The sequence below is a fragment of the Hylobates moloch genome, unplaced genomic scaffold (genome assembly GCF_009828535.3).
Source record: "Hylobates moloch isolate HMO894 unplaced genomic scaffold, HMol_V3 SCAFFOLD_9, whole genome shotgun sequence".
In the NCBI taxonomy this organism is placed as follows: Eukaryota; Metazoa; Chordata; class Mammalia; order Primates; family Hylobatidae; genus Hylobates; species Hylobates moloch.
The window spans coordinates 18,014,749-18,033,390 of NW_026652284.1; the positions used below are offsets into that span (position 1 = coordinate 18,014,749).

Genomic DNA, 18,642 nt, shown 5'->3' on the forward strand with positions numbered 1-18,642 from the left:
GGGGCCATGTTTGCATCACTGCACTCTAGCCTGGGCGACAGAGCAAGATGCTCCCAAGAAGGACAGCACCTGGACGCCATGCTGTGACCAGCAGTTCCAGGCATAGAACGAGCCCTTCAAGGATGAACTTGATCAGCCTCAGGGCTGTATCACCATCTATATGCTGGGACATCTGCAGCCACATCCCCAGCCTAGACCTCTCTCCTGGAACTCCACATGGTACATCCACAGCCTACCTGGTATCTCCACTTTGATCTCATGGGCCTCTCAAGCTTAAAGTGTCCCTATGCCAGCTCCTCCCCGAGTCCTCCTCACCTCAATCAACAGTGGCTCAAGTCCAAAGCCTTGTGATCACCCTTCACACCCCACCTCCTCTCCTTCCATCCCCATCCACCTGCAGAGGCCGCTGGCTCTACCTTTAAAAGTGACCTTAAATCTCACCACTTCTCACCATTTCAACTCCAGTCTGTGGTCTGAAGGAGGGCAAAATATATTCTCTACCTAATTGCCATTTAAAGCTAGGAAAGGTACATGATTATAAAACTGTTGTCTAGTCTCTTGTAAGTCAGTATTAAACTTTTTACATGTATGACAAGGTCTGTGCCATTCAACATTTCACATGTGTTACTTCTTTTATCCCTCCAATAAATAACCCTGGGCTAACGTTTATTACCCTCAGCCTGGCCTTCAAGACCCTGCCAGACCTGCCCTGGCCATGCCTCCTCCCTCATCTCTGCCCCCACCACCATTCCCTCACTGCCTTCTCCACCTCTGGCCTTCTGCCAGCTCCATCCTGGTGAGCTCATCACTCAGGGCCTCAGCACCCAGCAGGCTCTTCCCCAGACCTGGACCTTTTCACCCTCCAGTTCCCACCTGTGGGACAGCCTTCCCCGCCTGCTCGTCCTCTCCCTCCCTCCCACTGTCCTCTTTATTTTCTTCAGGAAGCATTCTGTTGAGTAAACAAATACTATTATTTCCATTTTACAGATGACAAAACTAAAAGACCAGCGACAATAAGTGATTTGTCAAAGTCCCATTGACACAGGGAGCGGTGCTGGTTTGAAGCCCACACTAGCTGACTCCTGATCATTTTTCCTGCTTTGACTTCCCAGAAGCCTTGCCCCATCTCCAAAGAGAGCATTAGGGTTAAGCTTCAAGACAGCCCTGGTTCTGTGGTCTCCAAATAAACCTAAAGCAGGCTGTGTTCCTCTACCGTTCTCCAAGGCAGTGACTACTGCAATTCATCATGGAAACACTGGGCCAGTTTAAGGATTCCCACTCTTAAAAAATAGAGGTATAACTCCTACATGCCCTTAAAACCCAGCTCAGACATCACCTCCTTCAGGAAGTCCTCCTGGAGTTGACCATGGCCTCTTCTGTGCTACCCTCCCACCCTGAACAGACATTGCACTGGCTGTATGAATCACATACAGTTATCAGTTACCCAATGTGTCTCCTATGCTAGACCTGGTGATCAGACACCCAGGGCAGGGACTAATGTCAACTTAGTTATTTACAGCCTTGGGCGAGGTGAGGAAAGAGAGAAGAGAGTTGTGTATCTGACAGAGCTGCGTTCGTAGATCCCTTAACCACAGAGACCCTCCCTGCCCTCGGGGTCCCCATCCTATGTGCACCCTGTACGCTGCCCTTTGCAGGACCGAATGCAATTATAATAGAACAGTTGTTTTTGGGAACAACGCCCCTCTCCCGTTAGACTGGAAGATCCATGAAGGCAAGGGGCCTTTGGTCCACTGCTCTATATCTCATGCTTGTGGGTGGCACTCTGCTGCATGATTGGAATAACAGATGGAAGGAGGAGAAGAATGGGGAGGACAAGAGAAGAAAGGAGAGGAGGGCAGGGAACAAATGGAAGGAAGGCTGGGTGGGCTGCCAGCTGCCCAAGTCCAAGGTCCCCATGCTCTGCAGCAGGCACCTACGGCAGCCCGTGTGTTGCTGGTGTGCCTGCTGCATCCCTGGGGCATGAGCTCACCTATAGGAGTCCCCATCTCTGTTGTAGTCACACAAAAGGTAATCCTTTCCCACCACCTTGTCTCTGGCAATTTTCAGTGGCTGGTCAACAGAAGACAGGAGATCCTCACATAGACTGGGGACCTGGCAGAGAGAAATGACAAGGTCGAAACACAGGTTAAAATAGCACACCAAACTCAGGTGGCTAACAATACTGCAGCCATATTATGGTCAGTACCTTTAACATCTGGCCCTGGGTACTGAGCCAAAATTACGGGCCTGTTCTTTTCTTTTCCACATGTGTCTGACACCAACTGTGTCCCTCTATAAAGAAACCCATTCTTGAATTACAGTGGAGCGTGATTTCTAATGCAGTCTTCCTTCCAAAAACTGTGTGCAGCTTTAATTACCTGGTCACCAGGGTGGCCTAGTAAATTTAAGTGTGTATGTGCTTGGTATTGGTCTCTGGTGGGCAAAGTACAAGCTGAAGTCCCGAGAAGAAGGTAAACATTTCAAATACACAGGAATCTAAAGAACTCAGAGTAGAAAAACTCGTCCGTGCCGGGAACTCCCACAGGCTCCCATGCTGGGTGGAGTCTCCAGTACTTTCCAGGCCCCTAGCCAAGTGTTACCAGTTGGCTTGTAGAGTCAACTCTATCTGCTGCAAAGAGAGCTTCACCCCGGCTCCCACAGCACAGAGCCCCAGTGGGCTCACCTCCGGCTGACCCGCCAGGGGGCCGCCTCACCGAGAAGGATGACCCCGCGGTAGGGGGCTGGCAGGACTCAAACTCTGGGCCAATGTTGCACCTCTGACACAAGGCTCTGCAAGTAACCAGGCCACTGGCCTCCTCCTCCCAACTCAAACATCAATTTCTACCAAAATATTCCAGAAAGGGATGGCAGCACTTTCGGAAATGGATTCCTTCAGGCTTGAGTCACTTCCACGCTGTATTTTTCAATGTGCTGACTTATTTGTTTCACGGGCCTGGGTTTATGGGGGCCCCACCGTATCGTTTACCAGGAAAGTGCCGCCAGTTGCACCAATAACCCTTCCCAATGGAAAAATTCAATCCTATGGCAAAGACACCAGCAGAGCAGCTCAGCAGATGGGCTGACAGCAACAGTGGTTCCTGTGTTCTTCCAGAAGGCCCTTGCTGCCATCCAAGAGACAGGCAGGGACAGGGAGTCCCACCACCACAGGGACCACCCAGCCTCTATGGGGCTCCTCTGCTGCCCCTCCAGGGTGCTTTAGAACTCAGCTTGGAAAGCAATGCCCAGCACAACTGAAGGACTGTAACCCTGCCTCGTAACTCACAGAAATTCTGGCCTTGGTGAGATGATCTGTTTCTTGTACAGGGGACAGTACCCAAAGAGACAGACATACACCACCAACCCCTGTGTACAATGTGCTGGGCTTACAGGTGTGAGCCCCCCGGCCTGGCCTGTACCTGTGCTTGTTTTCAGAATTCTTTCTCCATGTGTATCTGCCCTTTCCTAACAAACAGAATAAAAATGGGGGCTACTTTCAAAGTTGGTTTTGGTGATAATATCATGCCCCTTACCATTTCCATGTGCCTGCCGTGCACCACGCACTATGGCAGGCCCTTTACATAGAGCGTATTGCACGCATTCTGCAAAGTGGGTATGCAAAGCCCCATTTTACAGATTAGAGTTGAGGCCTGGAGCCATAAAGTTACCCAAGGGCCACACAAGAAGCAAGCAGTGGAGACAGAAAACAAAACCAGGGCCAGATGAGTCCAAAGTCCCTACTCCTCCCACTCTAACTTTGGTTTAATGTCCAGCTAAGGGGAAGGACAGTGCATGCTAAAGGCACCCTCTGGTGGCAAACAGCCCTCTCCTAGCCCCAGCCCTGCTTAGCTGTGGCCACAGAGCCCTTCAATTGGAAGGAAGTCCTGGCTGAGGAAGGAAGGTCTAACAGCTTCCACCCAAGGCCATCTGGGACCTGAAAGAGGCCTTGCTGTGCTGCCACAGCCAATAAAGCCACCTCGCCTAACACATCACGCCTGTCCCTAAGCATCTCCGTTTATAATGCTGGGCTGCTGCCTTGGCTTATCTGTTGGGCCTCAACTTTTGCCTGGAACCCATTCTCTCTGGTTGGAGTCCTGACACCATCAGCCCAGTTTTTCCTCAATTACAGTAGAGACTGAGCAAACAGGGTCTGAAGTTAGACTTCCTGATTCTACTGCGTACAAGCAGCCTTATGGCCTGGGTAAGTCATTTTACTTCTCTACTAAGACTTGGTTTCCGTACCTATAAAATGGGGATAATAAAACCAACCCGTCTGGGTGCGCATGCCCATGTGATTTTGAGGACCCACATGAGATAATGCATTCCGTGTTCAGGGCAGAGCCTGGCACAGGGAAATGCATGTATGTTACTGCCTGACAGATTCAGGTTCCTTTCCCTTCCTTTAGACAATATCATCTGTCACCTGTTACTCTCAGATGGCAACAATAGCCTGGATCATACCTGAATTCACTGTGCTGCTTCAGGCATGGGGTACAAACGTACCTGTGAGGATCCGGTGCTTCACCCCAGTTCTGCCTGGAGCCAGCTGCTTCCCTTCTCCTGCCAGGCACACTGCTTGCAGCTAAGTCCCCCCAACGTAGGAAAGCTCACAAGAAAATGGGGTTTGGTATAAAAGAGGCTTGACTCTGCTCCTATCCAAGAGATTCCTCTATGAATCTAAAGCATCTGAATAATTTCTTCCTAGCACTTAACACCAGGTGGAGTATTTTTTCATTGATCAGTTATCTGTATCCCTCACTAGAATGTAAGTTTTACTGGGGCAAGGACTTCGATCTTATTCACTGCGGGATTCTCAGTGCCTGTGGCTGTGCCTGACACACAGCAAATGCTTAATATATTTGGGAGGAAGGAAAGAAAGGAGAGAAGGAGGGAAGAAAGGAGGAGTTTTACAACACGGAGCCTCCCAAACTCCAATCAACTTTATTTTAAAATTAATAAATTGGCAGGTAATAGGAATCTTTAGCAAAAGCACTTGTCCAGAACTAAATTTGAATGGATGCTGATGACAAGTTTCATGTGTGGTTCCAACCCAGCACTCTCAGATACGAACCACGGTATGGTGGGAAAGCACTGAACAAAGAGAACCAGAGCTGTCATGAAAGCCCTGGCATTTTTTATTAACATATGACCTCAAGGAGCCACAGCAATGGTGGAAAGAGTGAGAACTAAGAGACCTGGGTTCTAGCCTCTGCTCTGCTGTGGGCTGGCCACGGAACTCAGGCAAAGCCCAAGACTGTTCATTTGTCAAACACAGTAGATGAGCTGCACAGAGACAGACCACCCTTGAAGATCTGTGATGGGACTTCTGAAAGCAAGTATGCCAGGTACTAACCAACCCCAGAAAAACATACATTTAAACTGGAACTCAAAAACTGGCACTGCTTGTCCTACAGTGAAAAGCCTCTGGGACTTGATATGGCCAACTGACTCCACCCAAGCAGGCACGATTTTTGCCTTTTGAATCAACTCTCAAGTTGGGCCATAGTTTTGGCCATATTTCCATCAGCCCTGTTTCTTTTGATCAAAGATAATCTGCTCTGGAATAATAACATTTTCGTTGTCGTGGGGAATGAGAAGTGTGGAATAATACATGGTGTGCCCACAGACTTGGACCACAGCAGCCACCCAAAGGTGCATTAGTCATGACCTGGCACCACCACTGATCCCGTCTCATACCCACGCCGTCCCTTACCTCTGCCCGAATGTCCTCAAACAACCACACAGGCCCATTCACCACTCCCTGAACAAGCATGTGCATTCCTCCACTTAAACATCTTCCCCACTGAGGGATGCTGGATAAAACAGAGGAAGGCCAGTTCAATCTGAATTTCAGATACACAATGAATAACATTTTAGTATGAATACTTCCTAAAGGTTACATGGGTCATGTTTTTTTTTTTTCTTTTTCCTCAACGAGATGGAGTCCAGCTCTGTCACCCAGGCTGGAGTGCAGTGGTGTGATCTTGGCTCACTGCAACATCTGCTTCCCGAGTTCAAGCGATCTTCTCGCCTCAGCCTCCCCAGTAGCTGGGACTAGAGGTGCACGCCACCACACCTGGCTAATTTTTGTATTTTTAGTAGAGACGGAGTTTCATCATGTTGGCCAGGCTGGTCTCGAACCCCTGACCTCAAGTGATCTATGCATCTCAGGCTCCCAAGGTGCCGGGATTACAAGCGTGAGCCACTGCGCCTGGCCAGGTCATGTATTTTTTATTATTTTTTTTTTTTTGAGATGGAGTCTCCCTGTCACCCAGGCTGGAGTGCAGTGGCACGATCTTGGCTCACTGCAAGCTCTGCCTCCCAGGTTCACGTCATTCTCCTGCCTCAGCCTCCCGAGTAGCTGGGATTACAGGCGCGCGCCACCACGCCCAGCTAATTTTTGCATTTTTAGTAGAGATGGGGTTTCACCATGTTAGCCAGGATGGTCTCGATCTCCTGACTTCATGATCCGCCCACCTCGGCCTCCCAAAGTGCTAGGATTACAGGCGTGAGCCACGACACCTGGCCAGGTCATGTATTTTTATTTGCTAAATCTGACAGCCAATCCCCACTGCTCTCTTAAATCTTACTGATCCTTCAGTGCCTGGCCCAAACTCCAAATTCTTTATCAAGATGTCAAATTCTTCAGAATTCCTGCAGTAACACTAATATCAACTGAATCCTAAATGCTTTGGGGATGGCTGTTCTAATACTGCCATCTTACTGCTTTCACCGTACTCCTTCCTCACCACTTAGCATTTTTCATTGTGAATTGACTCCACACCTACAGAGGCCAAGACAGGCCCTTCAGCCTCAGCGCAGCATCACGCCCGCTGCAGCAGGGATCAGTCAATGCATGCTGATTCCATGTAAGTGGATATTAATCCTGTGGTCTGAGGTCATATTACAGAACCAGAATAAAGGCAGTGTATTTCTGTAATCTAACCAGTCCCTACACTCATCTGAATCCCGGCCCCCGCCCCCTACTCATGTCGAGTGCTTAGAGCAGTGGAAGAAATCACATTAAGTGTCACAGACCCTGGGTTTGTACAGTGATTTAAATGAAACGACAGGTCCAAACAAAGCTGAGAGTTCACTTTGGGGTGCGTGTGGCACTGGCTCTGTAGCCTCCAAAGCCAGGGAGGGCCTCTGAGGAGGAGGAGCGGTGCCGACACGCGGCAGCCGGATGGTTTCTGTCTAAACCACCCATCTGAACTGCCTAACAGCCTTGGAGGGAACGTTCAGATAACACCAAAGGTGTCAGACCAATCCAGGCTGTTGGGGGGATTTAAACATAATTCCCAGTGACTTGGAATAATAAACACTACACTGGTCAGGATAGTGCCTGCCGTCTTTCTGGTGGGAGTTCAGAGCTCCAGTAGTTCCTCTGCTGCCACAGGAGTGTGCCCACCCCAGGGAGCAGGAGCCACAAGTCCTTCACCACCGATACTTTCACCGGGCTCTGTGGTACCCAGGGGGCCACTGGAAAGACAGGTGGGGAGTGGGTAAAGTGAACTAGGGCAGGGAGAAGAAAAACCCCCAGAAGGTAGAAGGTAAGGGAGAGACTAGGATGCCATTGGCAACGGCCTCAGGTGACACCTGAATAATAATCCGTGGAAGGACCAGGTGATCGTAATAGCCCTGTCCTGCGTGGCGGGCACTATGCTAGCAGCTCTCCCTGCCCTTCCCTATGATCCTCACAATGGCTCTTCATGCAGACATGCGCTCCAGTCCTTGTTTTAAAGAAGGGGAAACAGGGCCTTAGAGAAATAACTTGACCAGAGCCAGGCAGCTACAGGCCAATGGCTGAGGAAGGACATGCAGATACATACAGCACAGCTAGGTTCAAAAAGAAACGACAGACATTCTTGCTTTTGCCCAAACTGAATTTTTTTTTTTTTTTTTTTTAAATCATCCAACCCAACAGCTGATCACACGAAGAGATACAAATCAGAAGTTTCCGGCCACAAGTGAGGTTCGTGTTTGTGCCGCCATATGGTTCTACTTTGCCTCTTCCTCTTCTCCATTAGTTATTAATGTTGAAAAAAATTGTTCAACCAGAAAAAGAAACTTGAGATGAACCCTTAAAAAAAGCACAAAAGCCAGACCAGCTCAGACCCATGGAGTCTAACCCACGGCGCCCTTGTCTTTAAGAAGTGCACCCTTGTACCTCGGTTTTTAAAAAAATGGCCAAATGAACACATTCCATCTTTTGATCTGCCCGTTGGCCGAGAGCCCACCACCAGCGAGATAGGAATCAAAAACAGATTCTGCGTACTTGGGTGCACTCAGAGGAAACCGCCACTCCAGGATGCCGCAGCTGCCGACGTCCAGCAGAGGGCTCTGTGACAATTTGTTCCTTTTATTTTTCCAGAAGGCCCAAAACTTTCTTTAAAAGATAAAAGAGCATTTCGAGTGGCACATACACTCGTGTCAGAAACAAAATATACAGTGTGGCATTCTGTAAAACCACCAACCTCGAAACCAAACAGGTTCAAATCCTGGGTCAGTCACTTGCTGGCTGAGTGTAACCTTCCCAAGTCTCTGGAACTGGGGGTTACGACACCCATGTCAAGGAGAAATTCATACTGTTCCATAAACCCCGAATGCCCGCTCCAGGCCCGTGTCAGGTGCAAGGGCTCAGCACGGGAAGAGATGGACATGGGCGGCCCTGCTCTGACAGCAAAGTCCAGCCACAGAGGCGTCCCCAAGAGGCAAGGGTAGGCTGGGCATGGTGGCTCACGCCTGTAAACCCAGCACTTTGGGAGGCTGAGGAAGGTGGATCACTTGAGTTCAGGAGTTTGAGACCAGCCTGGCCAACGTGGCAAAACCCCATCTCTACTAAAAAAATACAAAAATTAGCCAGGTGTGGTGGTGCGTGCTTATAATCCCAGCTACTCAGGAGGCTGAGGCAGGAGAATCACTTGAATCTGGGAGGTGGAGGTTGCAGTGAGCCAAGATTGTGTCACTGCACTGTAGCCTGTGCAACACAGAGAGATTCTGTCTCAAGGAAAAAAAAAAGAGGCAGGAAGTGAACCTGCGGGAGACGACAGAAGGGGGTTGCTGTGGGGGCGAGTCAGCAATCTAGGAGGTGGCACAGAGATGACATGTGAATAATGACCAAGGAGCCAGCCATACAAGACTGCAGGGAAAAATAACAGGGGCATCCCAAGCAGAGGGAAGAGCTGGCATGAGGCTCTGCTGCAGAGGCCACTGAGGCAAGTGCAAGAACAGAGAGGAGCAAAGCGCGGCTGGAGTGAGACCCAGCGAGACAGCACCGCCTGGGTCACTCCAAGTGTGAGGGCAGGCGCTGGCACACTGCTTTTCTTAAGAATTAAAAAAAAAAAAAGGCCAGCTGCGGTGGCTCGCTTGAGCTCAGCCTGGGCAACACAGCGAGACTCCATCCCTACTAAAATAATAATAATAATAATAAAAATAGCCAGGCATGGTGGCATGTGCTTGTAGTCCCAGCTACTCAGGAGGCTAGGGTAGGAGGACTGTTTGAACCCAGGAAGTCGAGGCTGCAGTGAGCCGTGTTTGCACCACAGTACTCCCGCCTGGGTGACAGAGTAAGAACCTGACTCAAGAAAAAAAAGTGTTTACTCATGTATAATAGGTAATACATTCACATAGGTCAGAATTCAAAAAGGTACAAGAGCACATGCTGGGAAAAGCCTCCCAGTGAGGGCCTGTAAGCTGGCTGCCCTCGCGTAGGTAGATGGCCTCCAGGTCAGGATCCCTTCAGTGGGGCTCCCGTCACCAGTCTGTCCAGGTGGACACGTGGCCTCCACCAGCCTATGAGAGATGCAGGGACCCCCACCCCACCACCACTACTCAGTGTAGAGAAAACACAAGCCCGCTCCCCAACTCCCCAAGGGCAGCTTCGTTACAGGGACCTCAGTTTGTCATTAGGAACACTGAGCCACGGAAGCACAGCTTCATGTAGCCGAGGCTGGAGCTTCTGACACATTTTGCCTAATGGCTCTCTGAGCATGGCCACCCCTGTAATGAGAAGGCACCTGCACAGGCGGCAGCTTCACACCGGGCCTGAAAGTCACACCCGGGTGGCCAAGCTTGTTTTGGATGGGAAGCAGCTGTGCTCCCAGAGACTCAGGCAAGTGGTACCCCTGAATAACCAGAGGGGGGCCCCAGGGGCTCCTGCTCACCCCAGGAAGCATCAAAACGTATCTCCTTAGGATAACAGCCACGTGAGCTATGGTATGGTGCATCTATTCGGAGGCAAGATTGAGGGCACCCCCGACCTGTGGATGAGAAAACCCAGGCATGGGGAAGCTGCTGGCCCCAGCAGTCCCAGCCAACACAAGGTGGAGAGGAACGAGAATCTCAATTTGAGACTGACCCAGCTCTTCCAAAGACCAGACCCCACCGGGTCAACAAGGCAAGCTGCCCCCATCCCCAGTCAGGCTCAGGGGACAGGGGAGGAAAAAAGAATAGAATCGGGGGAACTATGGGACTGTGAGGACCAAAGCTTTCTCCCCCAAGTGCCTGGTCATGGCAGACCCAGGGTGCCCGGGGTCGCCTGGGAAGGGCTGCACAGCTGGGCTCTCCTGCCGCCTCACCGCAGCCCACAGCAGATCCGACATGTGACTTTTCCACTCTGGGCCTCGGGGACTCCTGGCGTGTAGGCAGGGGCCCAGTGCCTACCACCCAGCAGAGCCTGGTGAGAAATGGGCCCCTCGCCTGCCAGGGCCACACACAAGAGGACTCTTCCAGGTCCAGCCTCTCTCCTCTTTAAGCAGTCACTTGGAGCTGAGGGCCATATTTTTTTGTTTTGTTTTGTTTTTGAGACGAAGTCTCGCTCTGTTGCCCAGGCTGGAGTGCAGTGGCGCGATCTTGGCTCACTGCAACCTCTGCCTCCCAGGTTCAAGCGATTCTCCTGCCTCAGCCTCACGAGTAGCTGGGATTCTAAGTGTGCACCACCACGCCCAGCTAATTTCTATATTTTTTAGTAGAGACGAGGTTTCACCATGTTGGCCAGGCTGGTCTCAGGTGATTCGTCCGCCTTGGCCTCCCGAAGTGCTGGGATTACAGGCATGAGCCACCTTGCCTGGCCAAGGGCCGTATTCTTTAAGTGCAAGCACAGCCTGCTTTCTTCCTGTAAGGCTGTAAGTTGTAAGATGCATCAGTAATTATAACATCACTAAGTGTACACATTAAGTGTAAGAAGCAATTTCCCAATTTTGGCAACATTAAAACATGAGCAATGGCTGGGCACAGTGGCTCATGCCTGTAATCCCAGCACTTTGGGAGGCTGAGGTGGGCGGATCACCTGAGGTCTGGAGTTTGAGACCAACCTGGCCAACATAGTGAAACCCTGTTTCTACTAAAAATATAAAAATTAGCCGGGCGTGGTGGCGCAGGCCTGTAATCTCAGCTACTTGGGAGGCTGAGGCAGAACTGCTTGAACCTGGGAGGCGGAGGTTGCAGTGAGCAGAGATCGCGCCACAGCACTTCAGCCTGGGTGACAGAGCAAGACTCTGTCTCAAAATACAAAACAAAACAAAACAAAACAAAACAAAACAAAAAAAGTGAGCAAGCCATGCAACACAGATTTGAGATAATGGTGCATACAGGGCATCTGGCAGAGTAACACAGATGTTTCTGACTTAAGATTTTTTTTTGACTTTGCAATGGTATTCAGTAGAAGCTGTAGTTTGAATTTTGATCTTTTCCTGGGCTAGCGATGCACGGTCTGATCCTCCCTCATGACGCAGGGAGACAGCAGCTCCCACAGCTCCCCACAAGCCCCATGATCACAAAGGTGAGCGATGTCACTCTACAGCCACTGCGCGCCAGGTGCTTTCACCAAACTGTAGGCGTGTTCTGAGCACGTTTAGGGTCAGCCAGCCTAAGCCATCATGCTTGGCAGGTTGGGGGATTAAAAGCATTTTCTACTTCCAGTGGATTTTTCAGCATGTAACCCCTTCGAGGGTGCAGCAGCATCTGTACCCGCTCATATGAGGCACACGACTCAAGGCGGGGGTTGTGGTTGGTTACCTAGGGTTTAATGCAACTGAGGCTGGCCAAGAGGGCCAACATTAGGAAGCCATTTTTGACCAACAAATGATTTATTCTACTTAGAAATGAGTCTTCCACATGCCATTAACAACAAAGAGCTTTTTCAGGGAATGGTAAGTCCCCTCCATCTCTTTCTTTTCTCAGACAGGTGCCCTGACCATCCAGAGATAAATAATAAACAAAAGCAGGCCTCCTGGGCTCGCTTTCAGCCATTCATACTCCAAACCCCAAAGCTTTGCCCTCTGGAAGCTCACAGCCTGGAAGGGGCCACAACAGTTTCCTAAAGAAAGGGTCAGGAAGGGGCAGAACAAAGAAGACAAATGGAAAGGAGAAATGAAAATCACTATATTTGGGTCAGCCACAGGCACACACAAGGCTCCTGTTGTCCACATGTAACCTTAAGCTTCCCTGAAGGGGATGAACCAGGCCCTCGGAGCCTAATTAAATTAACCATTTCCTGGCCAGGCACACAACCCATCACCTGTGTGCAGAGAAGCCAGGGTCTCTCTAAGCTCCTGGGCTGTGTTTAATTAAGGATTCGTCCCTGAGAGATGAAGCACAATATACAAAACCACCTTCGAGTCACCAGAATGGAAGTCATCTCGGACTTAATGCTGAGAACTGCCTGCAGCCGGCCAGCCAGCCGGCAGCTCCTGCCGCCTACAGCCAGGCGATGGCCTCGGGCTAAGGAGCACGGGGAGGCTCCCCTGACTCAGCCCTGCCCCACACCCTTGCCCTCCACCCAGCATCCTGCATATCTATCCAGACCACCTTCCTTCCCCGCGCTCCACGGACTAAGTCATCCTTCAGGGTCTGATTCGGCCATGCCTGCCTCTTCCACTGCAACCTCCCAAAGCCGTGTCGGCAGAGGCCGTTGCCCCACCTATGCTCCTGCACCCTGTGCAGGATGCAGTCTTGAGCCTCACAGGTTTGTGAGGTGCATGTCTCTCCCCAGGGCAGGGATGAGCTGTCTGGACTGCCTCATGCCTGGCTTGATGCTGGCAGGACTTCTGAAGCGTTGGTGGGATGGTGTGGGATGGTGGAAAACTAGGGCCACTTGGGTCAGGTTCTCATCTTTTGAAGCCCAAGCCTGCCTTGGTGGGAAGCAAGTTCTCAGCACTCTTCAGTGCCTCCCTTAAAGGAGGGACTATTCTTCGGTGGGTGGGAGACAGACTGATCCTTGACGTGGATGGCATCTCATCCTCATGACTGCCAGCCCTGAGTTGGATGAAGGTGTGCACCCACGGGGCGTGGGCTGCCGCCTGCTGTGGGGCTGCCGCTGCCCCTCATACCCTACACAGGCTCCTCCTAAAGCCAGACCTGCAGCCTTCTTAGCATGAAGGCAAGCAGGGTGTAGCTGCTGTTCTCTTCCGGGATGGTCCTCAGTCCTTAGTCCGGCTTTCTCAGTCCACATTTTTATTAAGGATTATTGGCCGAACACAGTGGCTCATGCCTGTAATCCCAGCACTTTGGGAGGCCAAGGCAGGAGGATCACTTGAGGCCAGGAGTTCGAGACCAGCCTGACCAACATGGTGAAACCCCATCTCTACTAAAAATACAAAAAAAAAAAAAAAAAAATTAGACAGGCATTGTGGCAAGCACCTGTAATCCCAGCTACTCAGGAGGCTAAGGGAGGAGAATCGCTTGAACCTGGGAGGCAGAGGGTGCAGTGAGCCGAGATGGCGCCACTACACTCCAGCCTGGGTGACAGAGAGAGACTCTGTCTCAAAAAATTTTAAAAAAAAGATTATCGTATTGGCTTGTATTCTTCTGTCACCTGAAATCTTTTTGGGAAAAGACCAGGTAAAAATACACAAACATAACTCATATATAAGACGATTTTTCTCCAAAGACACTGTAATTTCACAGAGGGTCTCCGTCCTCTGGTTTAAGTGAATAGTGAAACCAAATTTTGTTCTCATCAACATTTTAATGAAACATTATTCAAGGGCCTGCTGTAGGTCATAATTCCCAAGAACCTATGGACAACATTAAGTGAGGATTTACTGAACTATCAAAGTTATGATTGGAATAACAGCAAAGATGTTTAAGTCTTACCACTTAAAAGGCATGTAACACACATCCTCATTTTATCATCACAGCAACCCTGTAGAAGGCAGGGGTGTTATTTTCCCACATTACTGTTTACAGGTGAAAAAAAGAGGCACAGGTAGGTTAAGCAACTTGGCTACAGTCACACAGCAGGTAATTCAATGAAAGCCATGCAATCCCACCCTAAGGCCATGTGGACTCTAGAATGATGGCTGGTGAGTAACCTAGCAGGCAAAATAATTTAGCTGAAAGAGTCACCAGCTGGATGGTGGCAGAGAGAAGCACTTGACAAGATTGGGTTTTCACACAACGAGGTCAACGCAAATGGAACCTCTCATACGAACCACCTCCTAGGGTAGAGCATCAAGACCTAATTGCAGGGAGGGAAATGGGAAATCCATCTATTTCATCATCACTGGATACTAAGGGTTAAGCCTGGCCTCAGGCTTTATAAACCACATGTGTGCCAAATGTCCACATCTAAACCTAGAGTTTAGGGCAAAAACTATGAATGGGCTACCATAGAAGTTACAAAATAAGAATGCAGGGGGGAAGCCTGAGGGCACGCGCCACCCGAATGCGGGAGAAGCCAGATGGGGCAGCATAGGAAGGGCTGTTCTTTACCACTGATCTGGGGGGCTCATGATCGCTCAGGAGGACAGGCCAACAGTATCGGACTCTGCGGGTTGATATTCATGTGCAGGTCGACACTGGTGGGGATGCCAGGGAAATCTCACATGTTCTGTTTAGCAGAAACGAGACACCCGAGGCAGAAAGTGACAATAAGGAGTCACACGGCCGGGCCACCATGGGCAATGGCAACGCAGGGGATACTTTAGAATCTGAAAGCCTGTGAAACACCCTTAAGTCCGAGAGGATCTGTTCCCCGATGAGGAACTCCGTGACCTCCAGGGCCCACACATGGAGGTGAGCCACAGTCATCCTGCCACATCTGCTCAGTCTCCCGATGAGCCAGGTGAGGTGCTGAGCCCTGTACTCCTCGCCCCAGGGGTCCTGATAGCCCCCTGAGAGGCGAATGACCTTTGACGCCACAGCAGAGGCTGACCAGCTCAGAGCACGGAGCCACTGAGTCAGAGGGCAGAGGTCTGGCTCCCTCCAACAGATTGTCCAAAAATCCTCACAACCACAAGCTTCTAAACCTCAATGACCTACCATGATTCCAGTAATACTTCTGCTTCCCTTCAAGTGGGAGTGTTTGTGCCATGTTTATGTGTCTGAGTTGGGGGTAGGTGCTGAGGTAGACTCAACAAGTCGGGTGGCTTCGCCGTTCTCAGCACAGAAGTCACCCAGGCTGTCTGGCCACAATGTTTCACACTGGATTCCTTCCACTGGAGGGATGTCTCATCAGGTTTTGCTGTAATTTCACTGAGTCACCCATAGAAACGACCAAGCAGGGGAGACTGGAGGGTACATCTCCAGGGGGGCCACATCTGAGCTGAGTTACAGAAAGTGAGGCAGGGCATGGCAGTCAGGGCAGGTCGCAAAGGAGCCCAACGACCAAGGGGCAGACGGAGAGCATCTGTCAGTCAAAGGCAGACAGCGTGGGATGCCAAATGCTGATGGCTGCACAACTCTTTTTTTTTTGTCACCCATGCTGCAGTGCAATGGAGTGATCTCGAGCACCGCAACCTCTGCCTCCCAGGTTCAAGCAAGTCTCCTGCCTTAGCCTCCCAAGTAGCTGGGACTACAGGCGCTCGCCACCATGCCTGGCTAATTTTTTTATTTTTTAGTATAGATGGGGTTTCACCATGTTGGTCAGGCTGGTCTTGAACTCCTGGCCTTAAGTGATCTGCCTGCCTCGCCCTCCCGAAGTGCTGGGATTACAGGCATGAGCCACCATGCCCAGCTAGCTGCACAACTCTTGAGTGCGCTAAAAACCATTGGACCGTACACTTTAAAAGTGTAAATGTTATGTTATGTGAATTATATCTCCAGAAAGCTGTTGTTTAAGAAGAAAAGGTGAATCGAGAGGATATTTTAGGCAGAGAGAACCACATGGATCCAAGACATCACAGGTAGACATCCAAGGAACCAACAGTTTCAGAACATGAGTATGTCATGTGACCCAGGGTTAGGTTGGTAAAAAGTGACCCTGGGTGTCAGGAACCCATGGGCAGTGTTGTCTTTCTCCTCACTCTCAATTGTTTGACTCTTCACTCTTACTACCCAGAGCTTTTCCTACATGAAAATAAACCAAGGTAATGCAGGGACTCGCCACTGGCCTGGAAGTCAGAGCTGGTTCTGCCATGAAACAGTGCTACACGGAGCATGGGCCACGGCTCCCTGGTCTCTGCAATGGATGGTTCTCTGAGAGAGGGGCGCCTTAAGGGCTGTGAGTACAGAGGGAGGAGCTCACGGTGACAAGAGTGGGAGAGGAAGTCTGGGCCCACCACCTTCTACCTGGTTTATTCAAGTTCTAAGATTTTGCTTGAAAAAGGGGCTGTACCAATTTTCAAAATGTTTGAAAACCACTAGATGAGATAATCAGTAAGGTTCATTTTAATGTTGACATCCTACAAAGTTTCACAGTTCAAGATTTAAGAGTTAATCAAAAGTTTGTGTCATCCTTCCTAAAACAAACCTTTACTGAGCAAGGTACTCTGAGGCTCAAACCAACTGTGGACTGCCCAGTTCTTCGGCTCACAGCCTTAGGACACAGACGCAAGCAGCTGAGTGAGTTATTCACAAGAAGGCGAAGAAGGAAAAGGCTTGGAACCCATAATCTTCTCCCCTGAATGCCATGTTCAAATTTAAAACTCTTAGGGAATTTCTATATTTGTATACAGAATCCAAATTCCCTCCTCTTTTCTCTTCCAGGAGAGATTCCGAGCCCACTCCTTGCCTGCCTCTGACACCTCAACACCATCCTGCTTACTAAAGGGAGCCCAGTTTTTCCCGCTACTCATGGCACAGGTCTTCATCAATTTCAGTGTGCCCTTCATGAATCTGGCACACGGTCACTGGCAGTTAAAGGGGGTGATGATGGAGAGGAGAAACCCCAGCCTCCAACTACAAAACCCTGCGGGACACGCAGTCTCCTCTGGGCTTCCCAGCCCACATTCCTGGCCTATTTCAAACATCAGGGAAGCAGACTGAGCATGCCATGCCCTCCTCAAGTATTTTTAACCTGTTTCCAAAACCAGACATGTTCTAAGGGGGGCGACCCAGGAATTCCTCATCTAGGGCCAGTGCCTGCCAACCGCGAGATGTTGGCTTTCTAACAGCTCTGGGGAGGGAGTACTGTCTGCCTTTTCTGGTATGTGGGGAAGTGGGATCTCTCTCCAATTCACTTTTACGTCTCACATTTCTCATCAACCAGAGGACAGGATCTAACTTAAAGGGAGAGTCTTCAGACCCTCCTCAATGGAAGCTCTCCAAACACTATTCTCTGGCTTCCAACAACAACAGGAGTCCATAAGGTTCCCCAAATGAAGGACCTGGATAGATCTTGTAGGAAAAAAATCCTTTGAGGACAAGGCCAAGGAAGGGGCCTGTACACACTTCACTTGAATTATGCCTCCTGGCTCTAGGTGACAAGAACCATCTTTTTCACCACTGGAGAGCTCAGCCTCCTACCACCTTGCCCTGATCCTGACCTGGTTCAGATTCCTCGCTAACGTACTTCTCTCACCTTGTAGCACTGCTGCACATTAAACAGGAGGGAAAAACTCTTGTTCATTTTCCTTAGAATGGAATGAAAATGATACTCCAGTAACTCCATCTAAAAGCTCAAGTGGCAGCTAACAGCACAGACACCAGGGGCATCCCTTGCCAGCTTCCAATGCCATGGTGAGAGACACTCATCATGGTTTAAAAAAAGACCAGAGAGCATTTTCACAAACAATTCCTAAGAGACTTAAATTTCCTACACATAGGCAGAATAAAAACCAAAAAGGAAAAAAAAACCAAAACTTCCCCCAAACAAAAGTGAGGGCTTTCGAGACTTGCTGAGTGGGCAAACATTTTGGAAAGATGGAATTTTAAACACAAACACAAAAGGGCAGAGATTTGCAGCAGAACAGCTATGCACACAGCTGGGAGGCCTTTAATTAGGGATAGCTTTGCAAAGCCCAGGGAGCATCAGCATCGGCAAATCTCCCCTTGGTCTCTGGAATGGAAAGAATGTGGAAACCAATGGGTGATCAAGGAGTTCGAATTTTGCCTGACACTCTTGCTGGGAATGAAGCATGCAGTCCTGTCTTTTGCCACCTTTTCAGCTGCCTCAGGTGAGCCTCTTAAAAAGGTGAAAAAGGAAGGACCACCTAGCCTGGGAGAAGCTGGGTGGATCCTCTCCTTCCTAGGGTGCTTCCTGTGGATGGCACACAGCCAAAGCTCTTCTGGTGTTTTAAGGCAGAAACAGAATTCAGGGGAGGACTAAACAACCCCTTTAGTGCTGTATTTTTTGTTTGCATTTTTACAAGTCCAGGCATTTTTACAGGTATTTCCAATGAGACTGAAATGGCCTGCACATAGGCTGACGACCTATAATAACATAAGAAAGTGATGTCAGCCCCCTGCTCCACCCAGAGAGGA

General features: G+C 49.9%; 1 protein-coding gene across 10 annotated transcripts in view; it reads right to left on the bottom strand.

Annotated features, from left to right (window-relative positions):
• The window catches only part of CAPZB (capping actin protein of muscle Z-line subunit beta), a 146,531-nt gene that overhangs the window by 44,868 nt on the left and 83,021 nt on the right, over positions 1 to 18,642 (bottom strand). For all 10 annotated transcript variants that reach the window (XM_032759135.2, XM_032759132.2, XM_032759133.2 and 7 more), the window contains one exon: positions 1,991 to 2,112. In XM_032759135.2, the coding sequence (XP_032615026.1) occupies positions 1,991 to 2,112 (122 nt within the window). The remainder of the gene's footprint in view (positions 1 to 1,990; positions 2,113 to 18,642) is intronic.